General features: G+C 62.2%; 2 protein-coding genes across 3 annotated transcripts in view; one reads left to right on the forward strand and one right to left on the reverse strand.

Annotated features, from left to right (window-relative positions):
* Positions 1-5,270, forward strand: part of SLC5A10 (solute carrier family 5 member 10) — a gene marked incomplete at its 5' end in the record, with an annotated part of 35,300 nt that extends 30,030 nt beyond the window's left edge. Inside the window, 6 exons of one of the 2 annotated variants that reach the window (XM_082772257.1) lie at positions 687-794; positions 1,002-1,152; positions 4,127-4,295; positions 4,529-4,744; positions 4,891-4,972; positions 5,088-5,268. In XM_082772257.1, coding sequence (XP_082628383.1) covers positions 687-794; positions 1,002-1,152; positions 4,127-4,295; positions 4,529-4,744; positions 4,891-4,972; positions 5,088-5,212 — 851 coding nt within the window. In that variant the 3' untranslated portion in view covers positions 5,213-5,268. Of the gene's footprint in view, positions 1-686; positions 795-1,001; positions 1,153-4,126; positions 4,296-4,528; positions 4,745-4,890; positions 4,973-5,087 lie in introns of both variants that reach the window. The other variant, XM_082772258.1, reaches the window with a different exon arrangement.
* Positions 5,271-5,393: 123 nt separating this feature from the next.
* GRAP (GRB2 related adaptor protein) lies at positions 5,394-10,557 on the reverse strand. Its single transcript, XM_082772928.1, has 5 exons — positions 10,283-10,557; positions 9,168-9,265; positions 7,938-8,060; positions 6,787-6,955; positions 5,394-6,301 (listed from the first exon to the last, which is right to left on the reverse strand). Exons 1-5 carry the CDS (start codon positions 10,358-10,360, stop codon positions 6,116-6,118), a joined length of 654 nt encoding a protein of 217 aa, XP_082629054.1. The 5' UTR covers positions 10,361-10,557; the 3' UTR covers positions 5,394-6,115.
* Between the last annotated feature and the right edge of the window lie 5,693 nt (positions 10,558-16,250).

Here is a 16,250-nt window from a genome sequence, read left to right on the forward strand (position 1 = left end):
TTGTAGGGTTTGCAGCTCAGACACCGCTGTGTGGTGCCCACAGGGTCTGCAAGGGTGTGAGTGCAGGAAGGGGGCACCCAAAGGAAAAGAGTGGGGAGAAACGGGGTGCACATATCCCCTTCTCCTTCCTATCACATCCTTCCTGCACACCCTCTCCTTCCTATGAACCCCGCAGCCAGGCTCGTGCCGGGGTTGCTCGTGCACGTCCCCGTGCTCCTCGGGGAGAGGAGGCTGACCCGAGAGCCAGCCGGGCCATTAATATTTATGCCCGACGTTCATTTCCATCCATTTCAATATTTTATGAGCCTAACAATAAAAAAAGGCCTCAACACCCACTGAGGCACATAAGTAATTGGGCGTTGACGGTCCTGGCGCGCTGCCGAGAGCGTTGCGGGGAGCTGTGGGTGCTGCCCAGCTGGAGGTAATTGCCCCAACGGTGCACAAACCCGCCTGCCCTGTGCTCCTCCAGCCACGGCCAAGGATCCCGGCAGGGTTTTGGGGCCACCCTAGGGTGCCTGTTATGGGATTCGATGCGGGCAGGGCTCTGCGTGGTGAGATCCAGCCTGGGCACTGTGCTCGGGGCTGGGATGGGCGCAGGAGGAGAGGGAGGTTGGGGGATGCTGGAGGGTGCTGGCTCGCTCTGGGAGCTTCACCTGCCTCCATCCTCACCTTTTTCTGTCCCCCAGATGCCGTGGCCTGCGTGGACCCCGAGGAATGCACCCGTGTGTGCGGGGCCGCCGTGGGCTGCTCCAACATCGCCTACCCCAAGCTGGTGGTGGAGCTGATGCCCAGCGGTAGGTCGTGACCTTGTTCCCAAGGGTTTTTGCCCACGCAGCCCCTTCCCCAGTGACCCCAACAGCAAAGCCAGGGGATGGGGGTGGTCCCGGTGCCGCTGGGTGTCCCCAAACCCCATCCGTGCCCCCGTGGATGCGCAGAGGGGATGGTTGGGGCCATCCATCCTGCTGTCCCCAGCCACAGGCTGATGTTCCCTCCTTCCACAGGGCTGCGGGGTCTGATGATCGCGGTGATGATGGCCGCGCTCATGTCCTCCCTCACCTCCATATTCAACAGCAGCAGCACCCTCTTCACCATGGACATCTGGAGGAGGCTGAGGCCGGGGGCCGGCGAGAAGGAGCTGCTCTTGGTGGGCAGGTAGGGACAGAGGGTTTTGGGGACACCAAGGGTTTTGGGGACACCGAAGGTTTCGGGGAGACCGGCAGGGCCAGTCCAGCCCTCTGTGATCTGCCTTTGTGTCTGGGAGGCTGCGCTCAGCCCGGCTGCGAGGCGCTGTGGCGGCGGAAGGGAAACAAAACCCTCACATTATTTTATGGATGGAAGCGCTGGAGACGCAGCTGGGGCTCAGGGAGCGTTTGGAAAGGCTGAGTTGTGCCCTCAAAACGAGCTCAGAGGGGCCAGGCTCAGCCACTGCCCCACGTCACCGGGTGGCACTGGGTGGCACAAGCCTGGGGTGCCCCTGGGGGGTGTCAGGTCCTGGCCCCCAGCCTGGTGCCAGGGGGTGCCCGGGGCCGTGCAGCCGCCCGCGGTGCCGTGCTCGGGGCAGCACACTCAGCGCCGGGGCATGCCCAGCACGGGGCCTGCTGAGCAGGAGGCAATGACAAGGAGGAAATCTGGGTCAGGGCTTCGGCTGGGCTGGGGCTTTGGGGAGGGTTTTCCGGCCCTGATTGTGCGGTGATGCGAGGCAGGAGGCTGTGGGAGGGTGATTTTTGGCGCCCCCCCCCCCCCAACATCTCCGGGGGTGGGAAGGTGTCAAGCTGCCTGCAGTGAGTGGGCACAGGAACTGGCGGTTGTGCCCATGAAGGTGGGTAAAATAAGGCGGGGGCTTTGGGGAGGGTGGCTGATGGATGTCTGCAATGGGCTTCGCCCACCCTGGGCAGGAGCCAAGGGTTCTCCCAGGATTGCTCCAAATTTCTCCAGCCGTTTTCTCAGGCTAATTCCCTGCAGTTTGGAACAACACGTCTATAAGCAGTGCCCGTACTTCCACAGGAGCCTGGAAATAATTTCACAGGTGCTCAAGAAACAGCTGAGCACTGGCTGTGGATACAGCAAACGAGAAATCTTCCGGGGAGGAAAAAATGCTGCTTGAGCTCCAAGGGCCAGCGCGGGGACACAAAGCTTGGGGTGGTTCCCGAGCAGCCCCGGTCCAACCCCTCAGCATCCTCATGCCGGGCATGTCCTGTCCAGCTCCACGCAGAAGAAAAAGGGATTTGCTCATCCTCTGCTTGCTCAGCAGCGAGGCGAGGCCGGGGAAACAATGCCCCGCGTCCTGCGAGCCGAGGGGCGGCCGCCCAGCACCACGCCGGGGCCGCTGCCTGCGCCGTGATTCATCGCGGGCATTCGGCTCTTTCACAACGGGTTTGCCGTAAGCACGGCACCCATGGGTGCCCTGTCACCTCCCCGGGGAAGAGCTGCCCCTGTTCAGGGCTGATCTTGAGCTCAAAGGGGCTTTTCTCAGCCGGGGAAGGCTCCGGTGCAGGGAGCAGGGTGCCTGTGGTGTTCCCAGCGGGGCAGGGAGCTCTGAGCCATCCCTCCCCTGCGGTGTGGCCTGAGGGGCTGGGAGGGCTCCCTGCTCCCTGGATCTGGGGATTTTTGCTCACACACAGCAGTGTCACCCGGCTGGAAATCCCCACTCACGTTTTCTGCTCGCTCTGTGGCTGGGAGATGGCACGGTGGCGAGGATGGAGATAAGGCAGGGGGAGGTGGGATGGAGAAACCCTACAAGGGCACCCTGCTGTGGGTCAGCCCTCGAGCTCCCACACCTGCATCTTTCCCATGACCTCCCAGCATCATCTGTGGGTTAGAGAAACCCCAAACACGATTTTTTTTTCTTCCACCCCGTGGGTCAGGGAGGGTGTTTTGCACTCGGGCTGCTTCCTCTTTCCGGAGAGGCAGATGGGCAGTAGCAGAGAGAGGCTGTGTCTAGAGAGATGCATTCATTGCTTTCTTTTTCTTTCTTTGTATTTTTATTTTTGAATACTTCTGCTTTTTGAGCTGAGCAGATGGAGCTTTAGGTAATGCCGTGAAGCTGTGCACCGTAAACAAGCGGGGCTGAGCTATAAATACAGCGGCACTGAGCTGTGCCACGGAGCTGCTCTCCAGCCTGCTCCGGGTACCAAGGGCTCGGTGCAGCTCCTGGCTCCCCCTGTCCTTTGCTGAGCTGCCTGAGCCGTGTATGGTTGGTTTTGGGGCTTTTTCCTGCTCAGACCAGGCCCAAAAATCTGGGGTTTGGCCAATGCCTCCGTGTTTCTGATTACAGCGAGGCAGCGGGGTGCAGCTGGGACCGGGGTGAGGATGGGGACGCTTGGGGACACCTCAGCTTTGCCTGGGTGTGGAGGTGATGAGAGCATCACCTGCAGAGCCCAAATCTGGCCAAAGCACCCACGGCTGGGGGCTTTTCAGAGCAAAAGTGCCTTTTACCTGGTGTTTCCCCACGGGGGGTGCAAATTACCAACCCCCCAGGCTTGGGGCGAGGGGCGTTGGGAGCAGTCGCCTGCCCGGTGCTGCGGGACGGAGCCGGCGCTGGTGCAATTACTGCGGCGCCTTGTGCAACTTTCATGAGCTTGGGGACTGCAGGATTAGGCTCTGCATTCGAGGTGACATTTCCAGAAGTGCCTGCGGGATGTGCAAGGCTCCATCCGGAGCCCCAGGGGCCAGCTGGCCCCGTGGCTGGGGTCGTCCCCAGCGGGACCGTGCCCAAATGGTGGCACCCTGCCCTCGTCCCCCCCCGCCTCCGGGGAAGGCTGCGGCACCCGGCTCCTCCTGCAGCCGGTGGGCAGGGAGGGAAGGAGTCGGGGAGGGCTCCAGGAGCACGGCAGTGACATGAAACAGCCTCAGCCCCGGGCACGTCTGACCTGAGCCCAGACAAAGCCTCGCAGCGTCTGGCAGCGGCGTTCTCGCCGCGACGGGTGAGAAACCACACGGGGCAGGAGCATCCTGGGGATGTCAGCGTGTGATGGGCATCCTCCCGCTGCCCTCGGGGGCGTAAAACCTGCCCGCATCCCCCAGCCAGCTCTTCTGCACCACCCTCTGCTGCGGGGCACCCCAAGGGAGATATCCCATTGCCTGGGGTGTCCGGTGGTGGCACGGGTGTCACCGCTGTCCCTCGCAGGGTGGTCACGGTGGTGCTGGTGGTCCTCAGCGTGGTCTGGCTCCCCATCCTGCAGAGCTCCAGCGGCGGCCAGCTCTACGTCTACATCCAGGCTGTCACCAGCTCCCTGGCCCCTCCTGTCACCGCGGTGTTCGTCCTGGCCGTCTTCTGGCCCCGCGCTAACGAGCAGGTTGGGGACAGCCTGGGGACAAGGGGGGGTGACATGGGGAAACGCCTCCCTGCCCGGGAACTGGGGAGGTGGTGCTGGAGGGGAGGGAGAGGAACGTGCAAAAGCCCCGAGGTGGCATTTCTGGGGGCTGTGGTGAGGAGGAGGAGGAGGAGGGTCATCCCCACCACGGTTTTTGTCCCCTGTTGGGGTGATTGTCCCCCTCCTGCTGTCCCCCTGTGACCTTCGCTTCGCAGGGAGCTTTCTGGGGCTTGATGGCGGGGCTGGCGCTGGGGCTGGCCAGGATGGGGCTGGAGCTGGCGTACCCCACACCCCGCTGTGGGGTCCCCGACCCCCGGCCCTGGCTGCTGGCCGACCTGCACTACCTGCACTTCGCCGTGCTGCTGTGTGCTGCCACGGGAGCCGTCGTGGTGGGGGGCAGCCTGCTGACCCCCCCGCCGCCCCCAAACAGGGTGAGCAGCGCGCGCGCGGGCACCCAGGACCCTTCACCCCAAACCCCCTTTGGCTGGAGACACCGGCGGCACCTGGGGCTGTGCCCTGAGCTCGCTTTGGGGGGGGTCCTGGGGTTTTTTTCTCACCGAATTTCCCCCGGTTCCAGCTGCGGGATCTCACCTGGTGGAGCCTGCCGTGGAAGCGCCCCCAGCCCTCTGTGGGTGGCACACCCCAGGGACCCCGGGATGGTGAGTTTGCCCTCGGGGGTATCCCACACGGGTGGCATCCCCGGTGCCCCCACGGCACCGTGCCTCAGTTTCCCCGTGGTCCCCTGTCCCCACGCTCCCCATCTCTCCGTGCCAGGCCCCTGCTCAGCCACCCCGGCCCTGAGGGACGCCACGGAGCCCCCCGTCTGGGCCCGGGTCTGCAACGTCAACGCCGTTGTCCTGATGTGCATCAATATTTTCTGCTACGCCTATTTCGCCTAGCAGCCCCCCAGGAGGGAGGGGAATGGGGGGAGAAAAGGGGGATTTGGGTGATATTTTTTGTCAGGGGTGGGATGTGGGAGGATTAAATCCACTGGTGCCACGAGCTGGGTGTTCTCAGCACCGTGTGTCCCAGGGGACCGTGAGGTTTGGGGGCAGGAGAGTGGGGGGCTGCTGTGCATGGGGGCAGAGAGACCCCGAGGAGAGGTTTTGGGGTGGGCAAATGGGCAGAAAAAAAAAAAAAAAGCAGGAGAAGCACAACCTCCACGAAGCAGCAGCTGCGAGAAGGAGGCCGCACAGGAGGGTTTCATCCAAACACACTTTACTAGCTCTAAATAAAATATTAAAAAGCCACACTTTGCAGCTACAAACGGCACCAGCAGGACTGAATTCCTCCGGGGCAGCCAGTCCTGGCACCCTGCACAGCGTTACCGAGCCTGGCCACATCCCGGGCATTTTTCAGCTGCCTGCAGCTCTCCGGGGAGCAGGGGCTTCGAAAGGTCCTGGCGAGGAGCTGCCAAACACCACGGCCCCAGCAAGAAACCAGCCCGGGCTGGGCCTGCCGTGGGGTTTCCCATTTACTGGGCACGGGACTGCGGTGGTGGAGGCTGCGAGCTGGGCTCCTGCTGCTCCCCTCGGCCGCTCCGGAGAAGTTTTTAAGCCCTTTTGATTTCAAAATGATTTTTTTTTTGGCCCTACACTTCCTCCCGCCGGGTTATTCATCGGCACCGGGAGCTGGGCAGCCTCGGGGTGGAAGCTTGGCCAGCCTGGCCTCCACCCCGGCACGGCCTCCGTGGGAGGACCCTCGCCGGGATCTGCAGTCCACGCGGCACGGGGACAGTGTGGGGACAACGTGGGGACATGGGGGGACCACGTGCACGGTGCAGAGCGGGGCTTTTGGGCAGCTCACTTGCGCAGGGGGTGGACGTAGTTGCGGGGGAAGAGGCCGACGCGCCCGTAAATCTTCCCCTGCCACCAGTTGGGGTCGGGGCAGTCCAGCACCTCGATGATGTCCCCGCGGTAGAAGGGCAGCTGGGAGCTGTCGTGGGCCGAGAAGTCGAACTGGGCTTGCACGAATTTGGGTCTCTTCACCTGGAGGGAAGGAAGTCCAAGGCAGGTCAGTGGTGGGGATGGGAGGCCCCCGGCTGCCGGCAGCTCCCCTGGCCCCAAAGCGGGGGGGACACCGCGGCACTGTGCAGTGAGGACTGGATTACGAGGGGGCTTGGGCACCTGCTTTGAAGATTAGGGTTGGGAACGGAGCAAATCCTGCCACAAGGAGAGGCAGGGAGACCCGGGGTGCAGAGGAGGACCCCAGGGTGCAGGGGAGGACCCCCGGGTGCAGTGCCCCTGTTCCCGCTGTCAGCAGAGCCCCCTGGGCACCCTGCCCCTCGGAGGCACCCATCTCCCCCCTAACCCAGCTCCCAGCACCTCATTTCATCTCCACAATCACTGCCCCAGGGCACGGCTTTGCGGGTACCGGGCTCTCCTGGGTGTCACCTCCATCCTGAGGGACTGTCCAGTGCCCCCTGCCCCGCTCCACGCCACCCCTCTTGGCCCCACGGCCCCCCCAGTGGCACCTCTGGGCTCTGGTCGTCGTCCCGCAGGAAGATCTGCTGCTTCTTGGCGATGGTGGTGGTCCTGTAGAAGTCCACCAGCTCGTTGAGGGAGTTGAACTTCTCCTCCCAGAGGAAATACTTGCCGTTGCGCTCCCGGAGCACCTTGAAATGCTGGACGTGCTGCCCGTAGCTGCGGATGGAGCACGGATGTGACCCCAGGCACCCAAAACCCTTCCAAAATGCAGAGCCCAGGGGCTGCCTGGGGGGCTTGCCACCCCCATCCTGTCCTGGCTGGGGGTGGCGGTGGTATTTGGGGCCTGAACACCCACAGAGGACAGGTAGGATAGTGGGGTGGCCATAGGTTTGGGTGCTGGTGAGCCTCGAGAGACCCCAAATCCCCGGAGGATGGAGCAGGCTGGATTTTCCCCCGTTGTCCCCATGTGCTGGCACCTCCTCGGGGTGTCCCTGGGGGTGGCAGCTTGGGGTCCCTGTGCTGTGGGGCTGGCACGGGGCTGCTCCATGTCCCCACTGCTGCCAGCGCCCCGGGCAGGGGCAGGGACTGGGCCACGCTGGTGACGCAGGGCAGAGCGCGGCTCCCTTTCATTATGGGCAAGAACCTCCTTAAATGCTTAATTAGAGATTAGCAGCGTGAGAAAGTGCCTGGCTGGCCTGGGGCCGGCTCCTGCACCCTGGCCCTGGGCAGGGAAGGGGCAGCAATGGGGCGAGAGCCCCCGGGGCAGGCTCTGCCTGTTGGCACACCTCCTTGCAGCCCTGGTTGCCGATGCCAAAAATCCTCGGCCCCGCGGCACCGGGATGCTGGGGCACTGGATGTGTCCCCTGGGTGATGCTCTGGGCGAGTTGTTCCCGCAGGCCGTGCGCTCGCAGCTTGGACCCAGCCCCATAGCTACCTGCCTGGCTGTTTTTGGGGGCACCCCAACCTGCAGACGGGGGCGAAGCAGCGCCGTGGCCCATCGCAGGAAACCGCAAGGGACGGAGGCGGAGCGGCGGCGCTGCGGGTGGGAGGAAGGGGAGGAAGGGGAGGAAGGCTTGTGCTCAGCACCCTGCTGCCTAACGCATCCCCTTCTGCACCAGGGCGGCCTCCCACCTTCAGCTCCTGGTCCCCAAAATGGGGCTGGGGGCTCCCCACACCCCTGCACCCCGCGGGCACTCACTTGACAGAGACGGAGAACTCCCCCGGGGCGCTCTCGCTCTCGCGGATGAGGAAGGCGCCCAGGTATTTGCGTTTGAGGAGCAGCTCCTCCGCCAGGTGCCGGGAGATCCTGCCCGCGTACCACCTGTAAAAAGCACCCGGCTCAGCACCACCGACCCCATAAATGCCCCGGGGCCGAATCCCCACCCCGCAGGATGGGGGCACCGAGAGCTTTGTGCCCCGGGGGGAGCTCAAGTGGGAGCTCCCCATCCCGTTCCTGGGCTCCCCGCGGGGCTGCACCCACCCGCTGAGGTTTTCCCCTTCCCTTTCACCACCCTGATGTGATCGGGGACCACGCTGCTTTGGCAGGGAGGACCTCAGGGTGCTGCAAGCACCAGAGTGCCCTCGTGTCCTGCATTGGCCTTGCAAGGACACCGCTGCAGCCACCACATCCTGTCCCTGCCTCGTCCCCCGCCGTGCCACGGGCCCCCCTTTCCCCCTCCACAACTCACAGCCCGGGGTAGGAACAGCCCTGCGGGGTGTTCAGGGGGGATCTGCAGAGCAGAAACCCCTACCTTGAGGGGTGAAGCCACCAAAACGAGCCGGAGGAGCAGGGGAGATGGGAGAATCCCCCGGCTCCATCACCGCCGAGGCTGCCCCCGAATATTCGGGGGCAGCAGGCAGCGGGCAGAGCCTCTGCTGCGTGTTAAAACCACCGGGGAGCTGACAGCCTTTGGGCTTTAGCACCAAGCATCACCCAGCCCCAGCCTGCAGGAGGCCAGGTCCCACCCAGCCCGGCTCGTTCCCCGAGCACCCAGCGCCCGCCCCGGGGTGCCCCCAGCCCACGCTCCTGCTCCCCAGCCGCAGCCCCGAGCAGATTTCGCTACGGCATTTAAATGTGATTTACCAGGGGATAATGATACATAAAACACAGGTTAAAACAGGGATAAATTATGCCGGGCTTTAATAAGACGGTAATAGGATTGTGTCTAATGCAGTTGTAATCCCATAATACTTTGTTGTTCCCCGATTATCATTTATTTAGCGGGCAGCCCGGCGCGAGGACGAATTTCTGTGTGTCTGGGGTACGGGGGTGTGCCACCACCTTTGGTGGCGAGGGCAAAAGGATCACCCAGCATTGCCACCCATCGCTCCGTGGCTCAGTTTCCCCACGTGCGGGGCTACCCCGGCTTGTGGCCAAAATTTGGGCACCGGGACCCACGGCTGGGATCGGTGCCGGGGTGGTACTTACGGGTGGGGCTTGATTTTGATGTAGTTTTTGGGGACAAAGCCCTCGCAGCCGTACAGCTCGGCCTTGTACCAGTTCTGGTCATCTTCCATGTTGAGGATCTGGGGAGGGAGAGGAGCAGAGAGGCATCAGCCTGGCCAAAATCCCTATATCCTGGCCCCCCCATGGGTCAGCTGACACCCCCAAAATCCGGGGCTCTGACCAAAGCTCAGATATTTTGCCCAAGACACGGCGTGGGGTTTGGGGTTTGGCTCATCCCTGGGCTGCCTGGCATCACCCCAAACCCCCGGCCAGGGAAAGGGGATAAAACCCACCCCCAGAGGAGCCGGGCTGCAGCCAGCCCCGTGTCCCCCGGGGGCTATGGCAGTGTGGGAGGACGCGTCCCGGTGCGAGCAGGAGGGCTGTGACACCCGTTTGAGCGCGACACCATTTTCCAGCCTCCCACGCAGGGGCCCGGGGCGGCTGCACAGCTGTGCAAACAGGATCCGAAACCCTACAGGGCTGCGGGGAAAACACGCCGGGGAGGCAGGGCCGGGGGATGCGTGCGGCAGCTTCGGGGCCCCGGGTGATGGCTGTGCCCTCGTTGTCCCCGAGGGTTGGTGCCACTGCGTGGCCAGGGGTGCTGCAGGGTGCTGGGGGCCAGGAGCAGCCCCCGGTGCTGTGGCATCAGCCCCGTGGAGAGGGGTCGGTGGTGTGGTGCGGGAATCCTTGTTCCCACAAGTGGGGCTGCGGTGTCTGGGGGTGTTTTGTGGCTCCCCGAAGGTTTTTTGGCAGCTGAGCCCACCCCAAAGAGAAGCACCCGAGTGTTTGGGGCTCTTGGTGTTGTTGTGGAGCAGGGGAAAAATGTGTTTCAGCCCCAAAACAGAGCTCGGATGGTGTGCCACCGATGCCCCAATGGCCGGGGAAGCCGTGTGCCACATCCCAGCCAGGATCTCTCTGGAGATGTCCCCGGTGGCACGGACGAGCAGTACCCTCCGCTGCTGGGGATGCTGCTCTGCACCCCAAAACCCCAAAGAACAGCTCCATCTCCCCATGTAAACCCCGAAAGAGGCGACAAAGCACCGGCGTTATCCTACGTACCCTCTCCTTTCCCCCCCCAGCCACCAAACCCCCGGTACCTTCAGCGTGTCCCCTTTCCGGAATGGCAGCTCATCCTTCTCCGTCGCCTGGAAGTTGTACAGGGCCACCGACTCCATCCCGCTGGCTGCCGTGGGGTGCGAGCGGGGGGCCCCCCGGGGCTGCGTGGGGCTCGCTGCCCCACGGCACGGGGCTGTGGGGCACGGGGCAGGCGCACGGCGCTGCCGGCGGGCAGGAAACCGCGCTGATGTCAGCGCCCCACCGGGGCGAAACGGCGAGCACCACGAGGGGTGCTGCCTGCCGGCGGGCACGGCCGCCCAGATGTGCCACCCAGAGGTGCTGCCCAGAGGTGGAGGGTCCTGCTCGGGCCGTTTATTGGCACCTGTGGGATTTTGGAAGGAAATCGGATGGCGACGGGCCGGGCGCGTGGGTCGAGGATGTGGGTGAAGCGTGTGAGAGCGGCTGGGGGAGGCTTTGATGTCTCGTAGGGGCTGAGCGCCCCGGGGCAGCCTGAGGAAGGTGGCTCAGTGGGAACGGTTCTGAGCAGACGTGGGGATGCAATCGCAGAGGGATGGGCAGAGGAGGAGATAAAGGGGGTGGATGCACACACCTGGTTTCTCTGGAAATCAGACCGAAAACAACGTGCCAGGTGCCAGCCTCCAAGCGGAGAGGTTTCCGCGTGGCTGTTCCTGGCTTTTTGGGGCTGTTTTGGGGGCTGTTTTTTTCCAGCTTCCCTTTTGCAGGAAAAAAAAAAAATAAATCTATCCCTTTTAGACCAAAATGACTTCCTGCCACTCTCGTGGGCTGCAGACACCGTGTGTGCAGGGCTCACACTCAGGGCACCGCCGGCGAGGTCGCCGCAACCACAAAAACTTCCCGGCGCATGCGTGGGCCGTGGCACGAAGCACACAGAAAATCCACCGGGCTCTGGCTTTGCTGTGCAGGGAGGAATTAACCCGGGGACAGCTGTGGCTCAGTCCCTCCTGACGGGTTTGGGCATTTTCCAGCAGGAAGCTGCTGCCATCTGCTCGGGGAGGGACGCGCCGTGGTGCTCGGTGTCCATGGGAAGGGGACAGGGATGAGCGGGGTGGCCCTGGGTGTCCCCGCAGCCGGTGGTGCCCCGGTCCCTGGCCATTATCCCCAGCATGGTCCCAGGGGAAGAGGAGAGGCTGGAAAGGCTGGGGGGGCCGTGGGAACTGTGTGTGTGTGCTCGCTGTCACGAGGAGGACGGGATGTGGCGAGGCCCCGCGGTCACCGCAGCCCAGCCGGACCCAGGGGACGGGGCTGGGGCTCAGCTGTGGGGCGAGAGTCCCGACCCTACAGCCCCGAGGGAGCAGGGCTGGGTGGTGTCTGGAGAAACCGCCCCATAGAGGCAGCCAGAGGGGCTTTGAGCCCACGTGCAGGAGGATTTGGACCTTGCCCCTTCTGCCTCTGCTCGCAAAGGGCACGGGATGGAGGGGTCAGGGAGAGGTGGGCGCGGAGGCGTTGGAGAGTTGGGTGGGTTCCCAGTGGGTTTGGGGGCAGAGCGGAGCAGGATGATGGCCCCGATGTGGACATTTTGGGGCCCGGCTTCCTTGGGGTCATGGCTTGGGGCGCTTTGGGGTGTTGGGCACGGGGCTGCGCCACTCTGCGGGGTGACAGAGGGCACCCATGGCCTCGGCGCAGCAGGGACCTCAGGACCGGAGCAGGATTGGGTCCTGCCAGCAGATGGCAGCAATATCCAGGGTGACACTGGGGACACTGGGGACACTGGGGACACTGGGGAGCATCCCGGTACAGCAGAATTGGAGGTGCCTGCTGCCTCCCAGCCTCCAGCTGCCTCCTTCCCTGGGGAAACCCTTCTGCCTTGCCATGGGCACCCCCAAACCTCCCCCACCCCACTCTTGCCCCATCCCAGAGCCCCCCTGGAGGGATCCTGGACCCCGCAGCACCCTGAGCCCCACAGCGCTCAGCTCCCGGAGCCAACATCTGACTAACCACGGGCCTGAGCCATCCAAAAAACCTCAAACCAAGTTTTTTTTTTTTTTATATATATATTTTTTCCCTCCCTCTAGTGTTTTGCCAAGGATCCATACCAGTACAGCACACGCCGTGCTGGCACAGGGAGGAGCCCGTCCCTGCGGCTCCATCCGCAGGCGGTGGGTGCTGAGCCCTGGGTCTGCACCCCCCTGGGGCTTGGGGGGGTCCCAGGGGTGCTGGGTGGTCACTGTAGGTGGGTGTCAGGGTCTGCAGCATGGAGCAAGGGGCTGCGAGCATCAGCCTGGCTTGTGAGGAGACCCCGAGGGCTGAGGATGAGCTCCATGGGTGCCACCTCTGCCTGCAAATGGGGGAATTTTGTGGCCCTGGGGACAGGCAGAGGAGGGTGCTGTGGGTGCTGGCATTGCCCCTTCCCCTTGGCATGAGGTTTGGGAGTTGGCTTTTCCCACAGAGCGCATCCCGGTGTAAGTGGGATGGGAAACGGGAACCCCACGGGTGGGCGCCTGGGTGTGGGGTCTCATTTTTGGGACTGGTTTTGGGCTGATGGGTGCAAGCAGTGCCCGTGCCTGGCTCTGGGGACAGGCAATGCCTCGTTTTGTTTTAGGGACATGGCTGCGGTGGACACTCGGTGATGATCACTTGTGGAGAGGGTAGATGTTAACGAGTTAACCAGCAGCAGCTGGGGGCTGGGCACCCCCTGCGCCCTACAAAAGGAGGTGGAGAGCCCCCAACTGGGTTTGGGCTGGTCAATGGGGGGTGCTCTGCACCATGGGGGCAACTTTGGGACCTGCTGCTTTCTTTCTCCTTCACAACCAACCCCGCTCTGCTTTTGGCTGCCTGAGCAGTGTCTCGTCGTGCCAGCTCCAAAAGCTTAAAAAAAGCTTTCTGCTGAACCTGCTGGGTGCTGCTCTGCAAATATCTGATGGAGGCTTCTGAGGTGAGAAACCACCGCAGCACCCAGCCCTCCTGCTTGGTGAGCTTCCCATAACCATGCTTACTGGTTAGACTGGTGCCACGGTGTGTGCAGGGGCTGGAGTTTCTCTGCTGTGTTTCTGTGGCTCTCCTTGGGAGCACCCCTGGGTTTTGGGGGTTGAGAGCCCAGGATGCTGCTCACTGGGCCAGCACGGTGATGGAGGGCTCCTGCTGCTCAATTCTAGGGGAGAGAAATCAGAAGGATCCCTTTAGTGTGGGGCTGGGTGTGGGGGGTGTTTGCCCTGGAGGAAGGCTCCTGGAGGGGGCAGGAGGGCTCCGCGGCACGTGAAGGGCTTGTGCCAGGGAAGCTGTGTGCGTGCTCGCATCCTGACACAACCCGCTGCAGGAACAGCTTCTGAGAAGCTCCCCCTCAACGGTGACATCTGTTATTTTTCTGGGATTTAAAAGGATTAAAAAAAAAAAAAAAGCATAAAAAAATGAGAAGCCTTGTGCGTAGGTGAGGGGATGCTGCTGCTGCGGTGACTCAGTGGGGACGTCTGGGCAGCTCTTGTGAATGATGGCTGGCAGAGGGGTGGCTGCGCTCTCGCTGGGAGAAGCAGCCCAATTTTGGTTCCTCCTTAGGGCTGGCTTGTTAACAAAGAAGTTATTAATAACCAATTAAGCCCGAGCTCGCGTCACGCCTTCCTCTGGAAGCACGGCAAGAGCCTCTGCGGTTCCTCCTTCGGCACCGTACCCACTGCACGCGTGGGGGCTGGATTTGGGGGGGTTCCCGTGGGGCTGTGCAGGGGGAACAGGTTCAGGGGGTGTCCTCTGGGTGCAGGAGGCAGGGGTGGGGGTGACCTCTGCTGCTGGGGTGGCTCGGGGATCATTTTGGGTGGGTGCTTTCTGAGGACATCCTGCAGAGGGTAGTGCTGCTTGGAGAGGGGTTTGGTCAACCCCAGGGGCAAAAATGGGGGTGCTGGGGCCATTTGGGATGCCCTGAGGGAGGAGGATGTGTGTGTGGCCGTGTCCCTGGGCAGCGGGGAGGCTGCTGGAGCGGCGCCCACCGGGATAATTCACCGGGTGCCGGATGCGCCGTAAAAACCAGAGAATCCAGGCTCTGTGCTCCTCCTGAAACCGGCTATTCAGGAGAGGGATGAGGAAGACAAGAGGGAGGAAGCGGAGGGGAGATGCAGCACTGAGGCCTTCTGTCTGGCCGGGGCGGATGCAGGTGCAGCTGCGGATTCCCTGGATGCTCCGGCTGCTCCGCGCCGCCCTTTCCTGCAGGGACAGAGGAGATGCAGGCAGGAGTTGTCGTCCCCCCCCTCTGGCTCGCATTTTCCTCTGATTTATTTTCGCTGCTGCGGCGTCTGGGGCAGCTCCTCCTGTAGTCTGGGCCTCGAGGTGGCAGGTTTGTGGGGGCTCTCTGGGGTCTGATGAAGGGGTGAGCTGTCTCAGGAGGGTTTGTGACCTCTCTCCCCTCGCCAGCTGCCTCTCTTCAGGAAATGTTGAGAGATGAAGTAGTTCTGAAATCTCTGCCCAGCCCATCAGCAGCTTGCTCTGAGATGAGCCAACAGCATCGGAGGCTGTGAGGAGGAGTCCACGCACATGGCAGTGTCAGTCCCCAGCCACACAGGGCCACATAACCACCTTCATTTTTGTAGCAAATCCAGCTAAATAAGGACACCATCGCTGCCTCGTGCCATTTTCCCAAGCGGTGTTTTCTCCTGTACAAGGCGGGAGGAAAGAGTGAGCAAAGACTGGAGGAGGCCACAATAAAACTGATGGATCCTTCCCTGGGGCTGTGTCAGATGGTGATTTCTGACACATCGGCTGTGGAAATCCAGGGTAATTTCACTGAAGCCTCGCCAGATAGCTGCCTGTGTAAATGAGGCAGGATCTGGCCTGTTTTAAAGGAACACTGCCCAGTGGTTAGCCCTGGGATGCATGCTTTTGCTGTCTGCTTCTTAGCAAAAGCCATGTGCAGTGCTCACACAGGGCAATGCCTCACTTTTAATGGGAAGTTGGGGCACTGTTCTCCCTAAAAATGCTCCTGCAGTGCTGCAAATGACAGCGTTTGCTCCAAAGGAAGAGTTGGTGGGATATCCAGGGTGCTGGACCACCCCCAGTGAAGGCGATGGCCCAGGAGCGGTGCAGCTCCAGGGCTTCAGCTCGAGTGCCGTAAGGCATGAGCATCAGCACAGCTGTAAAAACCTTTCCCATGTAGGTGTACGTACAGCATGTGCATACATTGAGATGCGCCTGCAGTACCCAGCAAAGTATATGCAAAATAATCTGAGTCTGTGTTTATATAAAGCATTCCCTCCAGCTGGGTGTTCCTTCCAGCTCACCAGGCAGCAAGCTTCTGAAACGCAGCTTTGCTATCTTCCTTCCTTTCTTTTCCCCTCTCGGTCTGAAAGAGGAACTGGTTTTGCTTTCTGCTGGCTTTGGGGTTTTGCTGGGGAGCCCTGGCTCGCTGACAGTCCTGGTCCTCGTGGGCTTTGTGTGTCCTGTTGGCTCGGAGCTTGCCATGAGGCAGCGGAGGATGTGGCGGGCATTGTGTCTGCACGTTATCTCGGTGCATTAGTGTTGCATGCCGCTCTCCCGCTGTGCTGGAGGAAGGTTTGGGAGGTTTCTGGCGAGTGCATCACACCAGGCAGCCCTGTTGGTCCCACCAGCTGCAGGACTGGGATTTCAGCTGCTCCAGACTTCCTTGGAGGAACTGCGGAAGGTCAGGACCAAGCGCACCAGGCACAGAGCTGGTGTCTCTCCTGGGAGACCCTCAAAACCAGCCCAGGCAAGGACTCCAGCCCCAGTGCCTGCTTTTTTTTTCCCCTCTGGGGATTAACCCAAGGTCTGCAGCTCAAGCTGGTGTTTGTTTGCTGCTCCCTCAGCCAGGCTCAGCAATGCAGCCTCCAGTGGCTTGCAGCTGCACTATTCCCGGCTCCCCAGGGCAGTGACATTTACTGCTTCACTAAATCATTTTAGCATGTGTTTAAATCTACCGTGTAGGACAGGCTCTGAACACCCCGGGTGCTGAAGGCTGGAAAAGCATGCCACCTGCCTACAAGGCTTAGATGGCCTTGAGGATGTAAAACATGCCAGTTAATGGAGAGTCTG

This window comes from Aythya marila (assembly GCF_965140915.1).
Source record: "Aythya marila genome assembly, chromosome: 15".
Lineage (NCBI taxonomy): Eukaryota > Metazoa > Chordata > Aves > Anseriformes > Anatidae > Aythya > Aythya marila.